Here is an 18229-nt window from a genome sequence, read left to right as displayed (position 1 = left end):
TCGTGATCACAAACATACAATTGCTACCAGTTGCTTAGAACATAGTGTACAAGAATGCCAAATTAGCCACATGCGGGTTTCACCTGTCTAATGGCTTGTGATCACAAACATTCAATTTTTAACAGTAACTTGGAACAGAGCGTACACAAATAACCTTATAACCTGATAATGAGACACATACTGTGTCGCCAGGACATTATCACTGGCGTTCCATTCCCACTGTAGCATAGAAGTAAAAATTCTCTGTGGACCAATCAGTAAATGGAAGCAGGTCAAGCTCCACCCTTACAAAAAAAAATTGAAAAGTAGCCACCTGTTGCTTTTTATATACCCGATTCACTTTAAAAAAAAAAAAAGTAATTTTTTGATTGGATTTAAAAGGGTCGAGAAAATTAATAGGTTTAAGGCATTTCTGAGATATTTAGAGCTGAAAAAGGAAACAAATATGCAATTATTTTCATTGGACAGCTGCAATTACACAACATCACATTCTATGTTTTTCTTCTCCATTTCTTAAAGAAAGAAAAGTAATCAACCATAACGATATAAATGATGCCATGTTGTGGAAATAGGCCAAAACATTTCCACTTTGGTCCCACGCAGACACTAGATTAAATTAGAAACAATCAAGGCCACGTCATTTGAAACTGCTTTTAAATCTTGTTTGCATGTGTTCTCACCTGTGGTATTGTGCTTGGAGGAACTGGAACTCGTCCTTGATCCTGTCACAGGAGTCGGATGTTGTGAATTTCAGCTGCTGTGATGAAGCCTGCCAAGGGAGGAAGAACAGTGTGAAAAAGCATCCTGGAGTGACGGGCTGAGAAGAAAAATAATTAAAAACACGAGCGGGAGATAGAACACTTTTTCAATTGAAGGTTTCATTCCAATGATCACCAAAAGAAATCGGTAGCGCAATGTGGATCACATCCAATTACACCCCCACAGACGACGCGCCCCCATACCCTGTAATGATAAAATGACAAAAACACTGCCCAAAATAATAATAATAATTTTTTTCCCAAACAATGTTACTTTTTCCTAAGAAAACCGTAAATACAGAGCTCTATTTTTTAATGCAACCTTGGACTGCTAACAACAAGCTAGACTCAAGCCATTCAGATACCTGCACAGCTGCTTGGGATGGCAGAGTGTGTGTTAACAACAAAGAAAAACGCGACTAGGCGGGGAGTTTCTGCAGTTGTGGGGAGACAGGTTCCTCCCAAAAATTGGCAAATAGGTGAAGTTGCGATTGTAAAACCGCGAATATGCGGGGATCTACACTACATCACTATCCGATCACATGTATTAAATTCAAAATGCTACTACAGCACAACTATAATACAAGCCATTTCGCTGTCAAAGGAGGGACTGCCATTATACAGAAACAACTGTCTACACACACAACACGGGGAAACAAAAAAATAGAAATAAAAAAATAAAATCAAGCTGTTGCTGAGAGACGCCAACTTTAAAGCCAAATAAGCTTTTCCATTATCTCTCTGGACCGTACTGGCGAGGAACAAACTCATCAAACAGCACCGTGGCTATTTGGTACTCTGCCACGCTGAGCATGTGTCAACACAAGGCACTTAGCTGCAGGCAGCCTCGCACATCACGCTGTGATAACTGCTCCCTGCACCGCTTGGCTTTTGCATACAGTGTGTGTGTGTGTGTGTGTGTGTGTATGTATGTGCGTGCGTTTTTGCACACAGGTTGGCCCCGGAGCCCAAGGCTAGAGTTGCTGCCCCAGATCTTGTTTCCTCCGAGTGAAGCACAGTGTGTGCAACCATTTTAAATACCACATTTTTTTTCTGTGTGTGTTTGCAGTCAACAGCCCCAGGTAGACCTTGTAGTTGCACGCAAATGTTGGGAGGTACACCAGACTGAGATGGAGAGTATACAGAGTTTGAAGGAAATCAGAGCGTCAGGAAAGTCATGTAGACATTTCAGGACCTTCATCTCACTCACACTCACATACACGCACACACCCGCATGCACACACATACACGCACGCACACACACACGACAACATAGAATTGAGTTTATAGTATCGCGTTTTACGTCTTAAAACTTCATCGCCAGGCTCTACCCACACGCTATAAGAAAGCGCTTCCTTGCAATTTAGGGCCATCTGTCGAGTGGTTCAAATGTGGTCAAACGTCTAATACAAAAATCTCTACGACAGGTTTGCTTTGAAAATACCCCCGGAAATGGCTAAATTGTCCCTAAAAACATTGCTTCAAACCAAAATGGCAGACTTCCTGTGTCTTTCCCAGAATGGCTTCTTTCGACTTTTTTATTTATTTATTTATTTTTTAAAGTCAACTCATGATAAATATGCCTACGAATTTTAAGTATGCCAAATAAAACATTTGGTCAAGTTTGCAAAGCGTTTTATGCCAAGTCACCAAACTTTGGCGCCATGCTCAAAATTGTCCGTACATGGAAATGTGAGTGCTTGTTCGCCTACTGCACATATATGTGCCTTGTAATTGGCTGGCAACAAAACCAAGGTGTGCACCGCCTTTCAAATCAGCTGGGATAGACTCCATTTATCCGTGACTCTAATTGGGACAAGTGCTATTGAAAATGGATGGTGGCTGGACGTAGTTTCGGGGAACAAATTTTCAAAGCTCTCAAAAAGGAGATTTATTTGAATTAAGAATAATGACAAGAAACAGCAATTTCAAGAGCACTTTTACAACCATTTAAAACATTCAAAATCAGTCAGTGGGACCAACTTGTCAGTCGGTGCATGGGTTGGTCTAAATATGTACAGTGGGTACAGAAAGTATTCAGACCCCCTTAAATATTTCACTCTTTGTTATATTGCAGCCATTTGCTAACATAATTGAAGTATTTTTTTTCCTCATTAGTGTACACACAGCACCCCATATTGACAGAAAAAAACTTACTTGTTGAAATTGTTGATGCTTTATTAAAAAAGAAAAAATATCACACAGCCATAAGTATTCAGACCCTTTACTGTGACGCTCATATATTTAACTCGGGTGCTGTTCATTTCTTCTGATCATCCATAAAATGGTTCTACACCTTTATTGGAGTCCAGCTGTGTTTGATTATATTGATTGGACTTGATTTGGAAAGCCAAACCCCTGTCTATATAAGACCTTACAGCTCACAGTGCATGTCAGAGCAAATGAGAATCATGAGGTCAAAGGAACTGCCTGAAGAGCTCAGAGACAGAATTGTGGCAAGGCACAGATCTGGCCATGGTTTCAAAAATATTTCTGCTGCACTTAAGGTTCCTAAGAGCACAGTGGCCTCCATAATCCTTCCATGGAAGACATTTGGGACGACCAGAAACCTTCCTAGAGCTGGCCATCCGTCTGCTGCAGAGACAGGACGACTGGTTGCAATCGAAGGAAAGATGAATGCGGCCAAGTACAGGGATATCCTGGACGAAAACCTTCTCCAGAGTGCTCAAGACCTCAGACTGGGCCGAAGGTTCACCTTCCAACAAGACAATGACCCTAAGCACACAGCTAAAATAACAAAGGAGTGGCTTCAGAACAACTCGTTCACCATCCAACCTAACAGAACTGGAGAGGATCTACAAGGAGGAATGGCAGAGGGTCCCCAAATCCAGGTGTGCTGTTCTTGAATGGCCCAGCCAGAGCCCTGACTTAAACCCAATTGAGCATCGCTGTAGAGACCTGCAAATGGTTGTTCACCAACGTTCACCATCCAACCTGACAGAAGGATCTGCAAGGAGGAATGGCAGAGGATCCCCAAATCCAAGTGTGAAAAACCTGTTGCATCATTCCCAAAAATACTCATGGCTGTAAGCTCAAAAGGTTGCTTCTACTAAATACAGAGCAAGGAGTCTGAATACTTATGGCAATGTGATATTTTAGTTTTTCTTTTTTAATAAATCTGTCAAGATGGGGTGCTGTGTGTACATTGAGGGAAGAAAAAAAAAATGATTTTAGCAAATGGCTGCATATAACATTCATTCATTCATTCATCTTCCATTCCGCTTATCCTCACTAGGGTCACGGGCGTGCTGGAGCCTATCCCAGCTATCTTCGGGCGAGCGGCGGGGTACACCCTGAACTGGTCGCCAGCCAATCGCAGGGCACATACAAACAAACAACCATTCACACTCACATTCACACCTAGGGACAATTTAGATTCTTCAATGCCCTGCATGTTTTTGGGCTGTGGGAGGAAACCGGAGTACCCGGAGAAAACCCAGGCAGGCACGGGGAGAACATGCAAACTCTACACAGGCGGGGCCGGGATTTGAACCCCGGTCCTCAGAACTGTGAGGCAGATGTGCTAACCAGTCTTCCACCGTGCCGCCCTACTTATAACAAAGAATAAAAGATTTAAGGGGGTCTGAATACTTTCCGTACCCACTGTATATCATCTTCCAGTCTTAGAAAACACTGGGAGCTGTCTGTGTAACACTAGGCAACTGGCTAAAACAAGGTGCTCTACAGGCACCCAACAACAGATGGATGCCCATAATGTGAATGAAATATTGCCGTAATACAGCGACATGTGCCATCTGCTGTGACGGCAGAAAAGGTGGCTACATGTGGACAGATGGACCCAAAATTATGTTTGAGCAAGAAAGAGAGTGACTGGCCTGCATGGTGAGCATCATGGATGCCAACATCCAGTAGTGTGTGCGTGTGTGTGTGAGACAAGGATATATGTTGTGTACTGTGTGTGAGGGGGAGGCGTGATGAGCTTGTGCGTATGAGGAACAAATATTCACTGCCGTGAGTCATACAACCCACACAGCCTCTTCCTCACAATTTGCATAGTCGACGCACACACGCGCACACATAGCACTTTAAATGTAGGACAACCTCTAATTCGATTCTGCCCCGCTCCTTTGAGACGTAATTAAAGCATTAAAAAGCTTTGTGCGCCGGCAAGGCAATTGAGACAGTCTTCAGCGAATAAATGGGATTCGTCGTTTCAGGAAATTACTGCCCCGCCTTCCTTCCCGTGCCACCTGAACCCCCATGCAAGGCGCGCGCACGTGCACACACACACACACACACACACACACACAGACACACACACACGCACGCACGTACGCGCACACACACACACACACACATCCCTTCTCCTTGCCTCTTCACCCTGCCTCATCTGTGTGAAATCTACTGCAAAGCGTTTTTTTTTTTTACACCACTGAAGAGTTAAAGAGAATGGAAGAAGATTAGGGCACACATACAAACAGAGTACCAGCAGGATACATCGGAAAACATCCTCCTCCATATAAATCCCGCCTAAGGGTAGTGGGAGAGTGGGGATCATATTTCCTGGAGCTCTGCCTGGCTGTTTACTTCTCACTTTGTGTGTGTGTGTGTGTGTGCATGTGTGGGTGGGGGGGGGGGGGGGGGGGGGGCAGGGAAGTAGCGTTGGAATTGCAAGCCCTGGCTAATGACTGGATATTATCTCACACCCACTCTTTAAAAGGACTGCAGAAGATTTACGCAGGGTGACTAATAGTTGGCTGTGTTGTGTTTGTGGGCTACAAGGCTGTTTTGTTGTGCACCATAGCAACAGTGCAGTCAAGGACAGCGTGACTGCATCCACTTTCTGCACCCGTCAAAAAGCCTGAACGTGGAAGATGGAGGCAAACGTGCGGTCGTTAAAATGAAGCCGGAATATATATAAATATCAATACAATGGAAATTTAACACAGCATGTGGCTCCATAACCAAGGTGGTTTGTTTGAGCATCTGTTCCAATAAAACAACTGAATGTTTGTGATCACGAAACAGCTTTTTATTTAGTTTCGTATTAGTCAGACAACTTTATTTGCGTTGAGCATGGAATATTTGTTTTAGTTTCTCAGACCACTCTGGTGAGAGTAACGAGTATAGTTTTTGCAATTGGCAGTGTGCGCTTTGACAAGAACAAGGTAATAGATAGCAATAACTGTGCTTTATTGTGAATCCACACCTCTGCCAGGGTTAAACTGTAACTTTTGTAATGGAAATTTACCACCACATGTGTTCTAAAAATAAATGTCTTTAGACTTGGTGAAGCAGCAAGTGGTTCATTACATTATATGCGATTGTCCTTTAACTCATGAGTTCTTTTAATGGTAAATGTAGTCTTGAGGTGGCTAATTTCTATTGGAAATGGTATAGGAGCTTCCATGTTATGCCTAGATCAGACTACAGGATTTTAGTCCCGATATTGGCCCGATTAGCTATCGCAGCCGATTTCCCAGATCAGGCCTGACATATCTTGTCGGGAACGACAAAACCTCTTGTAGTGTGACATAATTCACACCAATTCACGCCAAAATGAAGTCTATCAAGTTTGATTCTTTTTTTTTTATATCTTCAGTGTTGTGTGACATATCAACGACAACTCTTTTTGCGTATATAATGATCGGTACATCCCGTGCTTGCCGTAGTCAACATACTTGCGTGCCATTGTCAGCATTTATTCACACGCACAAACCAATATTTTCCGAAGCTTTAGAGCATGATTCGACGGAACGTCGACATGTTTACGCACAACTGTTAGTGCTAGCACTAGCTTGCTAGGCTACCTAACGTTTTGTTGCCTGCTTGCGAGCCGTATCGTATTAAAAGTATGTGAACATACCTCAAGCAATCCTTGAAAGAACGTTCTCTCCCGAGGACCAGTGACGAACACCACATTTTTCCATTGGGAAAGACCAAATTTGTCTTGTAGTCTGAGCCAGGCATTAGTCAGAAAACCTTAATTACTGCACTCATGTTTATCAAGGGGTATACGTTTCAAACCACCAACGATAAGGGAAAATCGATAGATCCTGTAAAAGTTATTTTGTTATAGTTTTACCCCTCTCACATGCTTTAAACAGTACTTATCAAAACACCCTTTTTGAAGTATTCCTTAGCGCCAGTTTTCACTCTCTTGCTGTCAAGAAATAGCAGACGATCGATAGCTGTTACAGTAATTATAAAACTTCAAACAAGTGATATTTTAACACACACACACAAACAGAGCTAGGGCTGAAATGATAAATCAAATAACTAATAATTTGATTACAAAAAATACACTGCAGCAAAATCTCTGCCTCGAAGCTTCACAGGGATCATTTTTCCACATGGACTAATGTTACTGAAGTCACAGGCAACCCTCCAGTAGAAATAAGTTGGGGCAATGGTGGCTAGCCATGAGGAAAGATTCTGTAAGCTACCAGCCGCCACAACTCACGGCAAGGCACTCAACTCGTAGATGGGCATTTAACAGGTTAGTCAGTTAACAGTCAGCCAACTCGTAAGTCTCATTTGCTGATACCCTCGTCACTCACCAGGCCAGGCCTCGGCTCGCCTTTTAAAGCCAAACACACTCAAAAGTCACAGATACTATAGTAGAATGTGTGGATGGTCACCCCAAGTGAACAAAAATAATGATACCTGGACCTCACCATCCACGTTATTTTGTTTAATAATGCAATTACTCCATTAATCGATGGCATAATTGGTAGAACACTTGATTCTGAAAATATCCAATTTCTGCAGCCCTAATGGTTAATACTTGTCGGATGTCTCCTGACACACTGTTATGCCTCTGGTGCTACGTCAGAAGCTGACAAATTGACAGGTCAAAATCGCACTAAATCGAAATTGGGCACTTAGCCCTCCAGTGTAAATCCAGCCAAAGAATAGCTCCAGCCTTATCACTAGAAAGAAATATCAACGGCTATGTCCAAGAACCCGGGTCAACTCAGCTGCTTCTAGTATGCGTGTGTTTGTGTGAAAATGTCTGTGTGTGTCTGCGTTGAGGTAAAGGATTGTGTCTTCAGCCGCTCTGGACAGGGGCTTTGCAGCGCAGAGAGAGCCTAATCCTGTTTGGGCCAGGAATTTGATTTTGATTATTATCTCTCACGAACCAAACCAAGGCTTAGCCCCCGCCCCCCGCCTCCCCACACTCACACACACCTCCCCTTTCAGCCCGCCAGAGTTGACCTCGTTAAGATGCTTTAAAGAGGATTATTCTACTTTTATCACTTGGAGTGAGGTGCCCTTGCAAACACAGACTTGGCACGGCTCGGCTCGCCTCCCTGCTCGGCGCAACTATCTTGACCCTGTGTGCAAGGCCAGCCAAGCATGCGGTAAAAACACACACAAACATGACACTCATGGCATGCTGCCCTGGAGACACAGATGCACAAAAATTGCACACACACACACACACACACACATAGATGTGACAAGGTGGCTGTGGGAAGGCATTTAATAGTACTAGACCCCCCCCCCCCACACACACACACACACACACAACCACCACCACCACACAGGAAAAGAGCGCAGAGATTGCAAAGCCGAGGGAAATGGGCAATTTGTCAAGAGCGAGGGGGGGGGGGAAATGGTGAGGCAGGACCCGGCTGACGGTTTGGAGAGCATGTCTGAGATTAAAGCCAGACGTGTGGAGGGGTGGGGGTTAAGATTACACCCCGTATGGTTGTGCAGATGATTGATGTCTGCTTGTAAAAAGCAAGGTTATTACTCACAACAACCCACAGGGGAGGAATGGCAAGCGGGAACGAAAGATTAGTCTCAAAGTTTGCTGCAAAGTGGCCAATGAGACGACGATGGATGGATGGATGGATACAGAACTGTAGATGGATAGACAGCCAGTACTTTCCACTAACTCCTGCAGCTTGTCACAGCCAACGTTTATATTGGCTGTGACATACTTGATAGCGTCCCTGAACAATTTTTTGTCAACAACTAATCATGACTTTTAATGTTATTGGTCAGCTTTTTTTTACTTTTTTCTAGACTTTACACCGATCTGATAGGCTTGATCGGTATCGGCCGATAATTAGCATTTTATGCTGATCGGCTTTAATGTCATAATTTGCCGATCCGATCAAAGACATCATTGATCGGCTCCGCAAAAGACATTTACTCCACGTCGCCATCGTGTACAGTATATTTGAATCCAAAAGCTAGTTTATTTTTAGCCTTGTCGTGTGTCTTTTGACGTAGTATTGTAAATATCTGACCGCCAAAAGTTTTATTTTTATTTATTTATTTTTTTTAAACTTCAGCGGTGTGGGACAGACAACACGTAATGCGTGGATCAGACGACAAGACAAATTTGGTCTTTCACAATTGCACTATGTCAGACTACTGTAATAAAATTTTGTATTACGATACCACCGCATCCCATCTTTTATGATCACTGGGCTTTATCTTGTCAACACAAAAGCGACCGGATACATTCGTTACCCTAGGCAACGACAACAACAATGGATCGCGTCGTGTGTATTATAAGAACAAAGTGGGGAAAAACGTGTACTGGTAGTCACCGGGGCTCGGGAGAGGACATTAATTCAAGGATTGCTTGAGGTATGTTCACGTACTTTCCATACGATGCGTCTCGCAAGCAGGCAACAAAACGTTATGGAGCCTAGCAAACAAGTGGTAGCACTAACGGTTGTAGCTGCCGTTCTGTCGAATCATGCGCTAAAGTTTCGGTGTGTGTGAAGTACTTTAATACATAGAATACATGACCTGGATAGAGAATACTTTTGTTGAAGATACTCAGTATACAGTACGCAAGCAGATACAGTAAATGAACAAGTTATTTAAATAGACACACTGCTCCATCTTGTGATAGGATCAGTCATCAGTTATCGTTTTTTTTAAACTCACTGATCTGTGATCGGCCCCAAAAATTCCTGATCGTGTAAAGCCTACTTTTTTTGTTGTATAGGTTATATCTATGCCACTTTTCCTCATCAGCATCATGAATGAGCTGCAGCCAATCCCAGTTTACCTTTGACAGAAGGGGGTGTGTAACTAGGACTGGTCACCGTGGTATCGCAGGCCACATACAGACAAACAACCATATGCCCACATTTGCACCTATGGACAATTTTGCATTTTCAATGAATCTAAAATGCATGTTATTGAAATGTGGGAGGAAGCCGCAGTACCTGGAAGAGAATCTAATCAAGCATGCGGATAACAAGCGAACTTCACACAGGAACCCCCAACACCAGAACTGTGAGGCTGGAAAAGGTTTTGAAATGATTTGCCTTTGTCATATCATTAAATTGTTGTTTCTTCTTTATTTACGTTTATTTAACCAAGGATAGTCCCATTGAGATTCAAGATCTTTTTTGCAAGGGGTATCCTGACCAAGACCGAACTTGCCATTTTAACAAGTGTGTGTAAACCTTTATATCTACTCCAGATACAAGTTTGCAAGTGTTTTTAAGCTTTCTCTGTCTGTCAATAAACTACCTAATACCTTTTGTTGTGGCAAATACTTTCCATATCATGACTAACCAACCAGTTAATCCAAATACATTGTCAAATATAATACAATTGGTCCAAAAATATATTCTATTTTTCCTCATCCATCTATGGCAGCAACATATAGTGACAGGCAGACCAATTAATTGCTCTTCCACTAGGTGGCAGAATCTACAAATATTCTGTGTATCCACCTGTTGCCATTCATACAATAGAATAATAGCTTTGTGTTCAGCTAAACAGACCCAGATTTTACAAAGAGTCAGTATATTTGTGAGTAAATTGAGATGAGATTAACATTATTTCAGTACTTGCGTGACATTTTGTTGGGTGGTGTGCTGTGACATTGACTGTGCTATATTACTGTATTAAAGATGAGTACAGGCAAGAATGCGGCAAGATTGTACAGAGCAAACACAGTATGCAAGGTCTTCTGACAAACATGGCAGCTGACACTTAGCCGCCTTATAGCCATGTCTAATTATTGACAGTTACTTGGAAAAGATCGTGCAAAAATAACTTTGGATATTGAGCCACCATAGACATTATCATCTGATGTCGCAGCCTCCATTACATTAAATTACACACATCATTGTGTACTCTGAATTACACAGAGACAGGAAGTAGACAAACAAACAAGCAAGGTTGTCGTCGCCTTGCTGTGAATCCTGGCGGAGTCTGAATGGGATCACGGGGATGAAGCAATACATTGTTCCAGTTGGGGCCTTGGCGCTCTTAGGCGGACAAACAGACCAGCTAATTCTCTTGTCTGCTGCGATGCGGTGCGGCCTGGTATTTTGTGTCGAGGCAGAGGTCTAAGGGGGGCTCCGGCGGGGTTGAGGCCAGCTGGGCCAATCAAGCAACCCCCGTGGAGAGCTTTGTTCCTGCCCAGCGCACCGTTCTGCACTGGTGAAGGGTTAGCTCGACGCACCACCACAGCCAATCTACCCCCCCCAACACACACACACAGGGAACAAGCTGCTGAATACTGATGCAGCAGGTCCACACAAACACACACTCGATGAGCACTCGAATGAAAACGCAAATTATGAATCTTTTAAATTCAGGACATTCTGCCATGCAATAAACAACAAAAGGCCACTTTGCGAATAGAAAGTCTGCCAATTGCTTATGAATTTGTACCTTGACTCTTCTTCCACAAAATTTTTTTTTATTTAAAATGCAGATGCACGCGACGCACACATTCATATTGCTAGACACCGACCGGCAAGACGTCAAGGCTAAAAGGTAATAAGATCAGAAGTGTTAGCACAGATTAATGTTAGCTTAGTAGTACATACTCAAATGTTTGGCTAATTTGTCAATGTGAAGGTCTGGGATTTGTGTTTGGTGGGCCACATCTAAACACTAATTCCATCCATCCATCCATTTTCTGAGCCGCTTCTCCTCACTAGGGTCGCGGGCGTGCTGGAGCCTATCCCAGCTGTCATCGGGCAGGAGGCGGGGTACACCCTGAACTGGTTGCCAGCCAATCGCAGGGCACATAGAAACAAACAACCATTCGCACTCACAGTCATGCCTATGGGCAATTTAGAGTCTCCAATTAATGCATGTTTTTGGGATGTGGGAGGAAACCGGAGTGCCCGGAGAAAACCCACCCAGGCACGGGGAGAACATGCAAACTCCACACAGGCGGGGACGGGGATTGAACCCCGCACCTCAGAACTGTGAGGCTGACGCTCTAACCAGTCGACCACCGTGCCGCCCCCTAAACACTAATTGATAAGCATAATTTGGTAGTTTGGTGTTGAAGTGCTGCATCCACCAATGAAAATGCATCGTACTACACTCAACAGCCATCGTCCCTCAGTGTTATTTTTGCTTTTCTTTTCATATGGACTGAATCGTGCGAGTGCTCAAGCTATGCGCTGTTATTTGAAGCGCAAATAACCTGGTGCGTGGAACTTGGCTTTAAATGGGGTTCACACATACTGATAATCGGGCTGAATTTTAGCATTCCCCGCACTTCCGATCAAATTCAGTGAAGGGCACATGTCTTTGAACTATTATCCTGACCGATCTGCTGGGGGGGAAAAATACGACTTTTTTTCCCATTCTTTTTATTTTCCATCAGTCTGGGATGACATGTGGCACTATGCTGTCTCCCATAGGTCAGTCTTGGTACTACTACAGATATCTGGTTTGTGGGAGGAGACTTGCAATTGTTGACGGAGATACCGTCGTGTGTGTGTCATCTGTAAAACATTACACACTAAGAGCAGTAAGTACAGTGGTGCCTTGAGTTACCAGTTTAATTCTATGGTTCTACGGTTTGAACGATATTCTGGCAATTTTGGGTTCGAAACCGTCACGTAAATCAACCCGTAGTTCTGCTAGTTATTGCAGCATACAAGGTGAGCCTGTTTTCCTGATTACCGGGTTTGCTCACAATACGCTCGCAATCCAAGTGGGAGGATACGTGATGTTAATTTCAGTCAACAGCAGAGGGTGACATTGCCCACAATGGCAGCCCCCTGAGATCGGTGAAAATGTATGAATTTATCTGTTCAATTCTTATTCCATGAACCCAATATTAATCAGAATACTCTGTTTAGACTACTGGGGTCACATAAAATATATTCTTCCCCTTCAAGCTCGAGAAGTGAAACCAGTTTGTATTTCCTAACACTAGATGCACACTGTCATGTTTGAAAATCCCGTTTTATGACATTGTGATACTATCTGTATGAAGGGAGCACAAGTCACAGTGTTTCCAAGTGCAGTCATGTGTATCTTGTTGCTCTAATTGAGTCCGAGGCGGCGACGCCCCTCCCATTCAAGCCATCCTTGACAAAAATCAACATCACCTGTGACCCATGTCGTCAACTTGGCTAGTCAAAAGCAAGCCCCTGCGGTGGGTGGGGAGGTGCACGTTTGTCATGCTAATCAGCTGGCCTAACCTTAATGACCCAGACATCTGCTGGCCCGCGTGTGTCATGCCACCCCCCCACCCACAACCCGCATTAAAATTGCCCCCCCACCCACACCCCCACACACAAAAAGAAGATAAGACCCTGGAGGCTGCTAAGAATCTGTGTGTGTGTGTGCCCTTGCAAGAATGATCAACGAGTCTATTTTCACTGGCTGCAAATAAACACAGCTAGGGTTGCGCACTCACACACTACACACAAATGCGGAGGGGAGGATATGGGGACGTTATTTAATGGGCGAGACAGGAGACCACCGGGATTAAGACCCCCTCCACACACAGCCGGAGGTTTTAGAGGAAAGGCTGGGGGCTCCTCTGTTAATTCAAGTGGGCTTCATAATGTCCCTGACCCTCCCACCACTACAGCAGACCTCTGTGTGTGTATGTGTGTGTGTGCGTGTGTGCGCGCATGTCTGTGAGTGCGTGCGTGCGTGGTAAGGGTTAAACCGATTTGCGTCACCTGCCAAACTCAGAGTTGAGGAACAAATGGCTTCAATTTACTTTGGGGGAAATTCCTAAGCATTTGGGGACCAGGACTGTGCGGTTTTGGCCCATTTGGTAGAGAATGAAAATAATAAAATAAGCTTTCCCACACGGCTGGAAGTGCATTTCCAGGTTTGGAGCGAGCTAGCCAGCTGGCTGGTTAGCTGCCACCAAGCCATGCAAATATAGTATATAAAAGCATAAGTGTGTTGTATTTTACAATAATACTTAACTATATTTTCAATGTTGAATGTAACTGTGGTCACTGTCGTCAAAATGTGAGTGAGATGAATGTTGCGAGTCAGTTACGTTATAGTGACTGCATTCAAAATAACCTCCTCTGTTTTACTTCACCTGCGTGACACGTCCCTCCTTTGTTGGGTACCGAGTAGTGGGTGAACAATTCAACGCTTGGTGAATTTTGCTCCATGATGACAGTAAGACCATCCATTCTGAGCAAATCTTATTTACATGACACATATTAATAAGAAATCCAGCCTTCTCAATAGCCAGGCTTCAACAATAGCTTGAAAAAGGATTTTCTGGGCATTTTCAACCCAAATTATCTTGCAATCCTGATAAAGGACATTAAAGATTATATTATATTATGGAAGGGGACCTTTAAAGTAAAAAAATATTTTACCTTATTGAGGTCAAATAGCTTTACAATAAGCCATGGACCAACCCACAAAAGCATACAAATGTATGCTATACAGCATCTGCTAAAATTATTGTCTCCTGTCTCAACTGCCACATCAAGATTTTCACCACCATCTCTCTGTGTATCTAAACAAACACATTCTCACTCTTGACCTTTTAAGCATTCCATTTAGATCTTAAATACACAACATTAAATTGATGAAAGCATACTAAGAAGTAAGAACACTAGATTTTAAAACATTACTTGTTACTATTGGTATATGGGTCATTCCACTGAGGTGGTACACAATTGGTGACATGTAAGACAAATTTAAGAACTTAAATCATTTTGTTGAAAATGTTAGTAAAATTTATTTGATGTATACCAGTTACATTTAGGGGTTCATGGGATAAAAACATACATAGTTTCCTTCATATGACCATTATTTGACCATTATTTGACCAGTATTTGACCATGGAAAGCTGTTTATTGTATGAAAAGCTGTTTATTGTATGAAAACAAATACTAGTGTTAGAGTAGGTCCACAAACCAATTTATGTCCAACTTGTTAATCCACCGCAAAATATCGAGTAAAAATTTTACTTAGGGCAAATATAGATATGTGTAACTAAATAAAAATACAACATGGAAAATGAAGGACCTGAACATTACCAGGTATAAGTGAATGAATTGGCGGCACGGTGGACGACTGGTTAGAGCGTCAACCTCACAGTTCTGAGGACCCGGGTTCAATCCGCGGCCCCGCCTGTGTGGAGTTTGCATGTTCTCCCCGTGCCTGCGTGGGTTTTCTCCGGGCACTTCGGTTTCCTCCCACATCCCAAAAACATGCATTAATTGGAGACTCTAAATTGCCCGTAGGTGTGACTGTGAGTGCGACTGGTTGTTTGTTTGTATGTGCCCTGCGATTGGCTGGCAACCAGTTCAGGGTGTACCCCGCCTCCTGCCCGATGACAGCTGGGATAGGCTCCAGCACGCCCGCGACCCTAGTGAGGAGAAGCGGCTCAGAAAATGGATGGATGGAAGTGAATGAATTCAGTGCATATCAGAACTTAATAGGGCTAGTGAATTTTTCAATATCAGTTTCCTTACTTGGTATGATACCATCCACAGTTAGACCATCAACTTGAAGCTCGAACGTTGACATGTTCCATCACTTGCCATTTTTAACTTCCAATTCAATCATTTGACCAACTAATTGTTTGTACATGATAAACAATGTAAGGTCAACATTTTAGATCATAGGGAACATTAAGGTTGTTAATATTTTTATTTTAAGTCAAGTTTAACGATTGCCATTTTTTACTGCTAAAACCCTAGATGTACCTTTTCAGTGTTATGCTTTGTCAGTTGGAAATACACACAAAATTGTTTATGAAGAACAGCATGTATGTAACTTTGACTGGGCTTTCTGCCAGTCACACACATTCCCAGTTACATACACCATGGCATTCCAGAGTTTCCACATGTATTCCAAATACCAATCCTTGACTGAACAATACTATGATTTCAAAACATTAACACATAGTTCTGAACACAATGTCTCTACACAAGTCAATGTTAGTAAACGACAATACAGCCATTTAGACCTGTGCGTAATTTTCACACCAGCGGTCTTTGCCAGTGCCCATGTCATGTTACAAGCACCAGTAACAATCCACAGTGCACCACACAACATCGACATTTTTATCAACAAAGTGAATCATATCTTTTGAACAAAGATAGTTAAAAACGTTTGACAGGAGGCCTTTATAATCGGAACCGAATCAAAGTTTAATAATAAGGATTAAAGTATGCGCGTAATCATGACCACATCCTCAACACTGCTGTGACTCGTCAAAATTACCAGCGAGTCAGCAGTGCAGTCAGGAGACACAGAAAACAGCCTGTGCACTAGCGATAGAAAATGGTCGAAATTCACCAATCATTTCTCCTTCAACGAATCAAACAAGAAACCATCTAATTCTATACAAACTCGCTTTTCATCATTGCTAATAACTTGACCGTTTGAGATTGAAGCTTGTAACATTTTGACATAATTTTCTTGAAAACACTTACCAGGTTCTACCGGCCCCTCCATGTTCCCATCAAGCTCAAATGCTGCCGTATGCTGGTCGTATGGAAGCCGAAAATGGTTCTGGGTGTCGCAAAATAGTCGACCGCTTTTGTTATTTTGTTCAAGTCGCTCGAACGAAAGTATCACCGACACTTAAAAATATAAGTCAATATTGTCTCCTACTCCTTCCGAAGCAATTGATTGATCCTTCTATGATTATTTTTGGAGATTATTGCATCAATTCCAAATAGTCGTCGTAAAATGGTCGTTGTTTGTTTACAGTTATGAAATTGAGAGGGCGCTTGCTCGTAACGCGTTTTGACCGACAAAGTTACAAGCACGATGCCCATTTCTAATAAGTGCCTCTAAGAAATCTCGCCGTGGAATGTCATTAACTTCTGTTGAGTGGTAGGCGCACCCTTTTAGCAGATATTGGGAAAGTGGTTGCATGATTTTGCCGATATTTTTCATACTGTGCCTATTTCCGTTGATGACTGCTAAAATGTCACACTTCGGCGCTGGTCAAAAATCACAAAAATGTGTTTTAAATGGTTAATTGCAAAATAATTGGAGGTGGAAAATTCTTGATACAATATTATTTTATATCTACGTTGATACCCGATTACTGATGATACTGTTGTGTGTTAATATTTGATGCTTTTTAATGTATTTTGCCGTTAATAATTGCTCGTAACATTTCTCCACATCCGTGGAATGACCCATATACTAAAGTAGCTGCCCGTTAATGGCAGGAAAGAGTTAATTGTCAAGCTGAGACATCTCACAGTGCTTAATGATCAAGTGGCTATATTTTGAGTCAAGTACTGTAGGTGGGAAAGAGAAGGGGGAAGGGGGGGGGGAAGAAGAAGAGAAAAAAAAAAAAGGTTGCGAGTGTCAAAGTTTGTGAATAAATTTATTAAGGTAATATTTGTGTTTCCATTCGAGGTGTCTTCATTTTCATCATCAGTTTAGTTAGTCTGGTTTAAGCTAATAAACGCTCAGCTACGAACCTATTGTATTATTACGTCACATCCTAAAATTATAGCTGCTCAAGTGAAGTTGCAAAACAGGCGCTTTTTTAAATTAATGCCTTGTGTTTTTTAAACTTACAATAAATGCTAAGAATATTAAGAAGAAAAAATGCTAAGTTTAAACTGAAATGTATTTGTTTTCTTGACCCACTGAAAATATTTCAAGACAATTAAATAGTTTGCTGCTTCATGTACATTTAAGAAATGAAACAGTTGATTATTTAAAAAAAGGAAAACAATTGGTTATTAATTTTGATGTGAAATGGCTAACTTCTCTTGTGTATTAATAATTGGTCTTTAACCAAGCAAAAACATAATATATCCGAATACTCGATTATTCGATAACATTTTTAGTAGGATACCCGAATACTAAAATATACGATAGCTGCACCCTTACTGTACTAACAACGAACAGCTTAGTGCCGCGCTATACTGACCATGAATGTCCACTGGGCGGCACACGGGACTTTGGAAAAAAAAAAAAAACAGTTAAATACGTGATATATTTTCAAAATAACTGAATATCGTCACTTTTAACACGTAAAATTATATTTAAAGCAAATTCATTTGGCTAGTATGAGCAAAATGTTTTATTTTTGATCGAAAATTAGCACTTACATTTGCCTTTTACCATCATGTTGTTTGTTCAGTCTATCAGTGCCTCTGTAGTCACTGTGCGCTGGAAAGCATCAGGACTTCCAATCACTAACCAGCAGTGTTGACATCATTCGAATTCATCTTATTTATTGGTTTAGAGATGCAAATATGTAATGCCCATGAGAGCAGCCTCTG

The 18229-nt window shown here is 42.2% G+C and overlaps 1 protein-coding gene across 2 annotated transcripts in view; it reads right to left on the bottom strand.

Moving 5' to 3' along the window:
• The window catches only part of tle5 (TLE family member 5, transcriptional modulator), a 45776-nt gene that overhangs the window by 22763 nt on the left and 4784 nt on the right, over nt 1–18229 (bottom strand). For both annotated transcript variants that reach the window (XM_061779389.1, XM_061779388.1), the window contains exon 2: nt 681–769. In XM_061779389.1, the coding sequence (XP_061635373.1) occupies nt 681–769 (89 nt within the window). The remainder of the gene's footprint in view (nt 1–680; nt 770–18229) is intronic.

Source organism: Phyllopteryx taeniolatus, chromosome 7, assembly GCF_024500385.1.
Source record: "Phyllopteryx taeniolatus isolate TA_2022b chromosome 7, UOR_Ptae_1.2, whole genome shotgun sequence".
NCBI lineage: Eukaryota > Metazoa > Chordata > Actinopteri > Syngnathiformes > Syngnathidae > Phyllopteryx > Phyllopteryx taeniolatus.
This window is presented reverse-complemented; position numbering and strand designations above follow the sequence as displayed.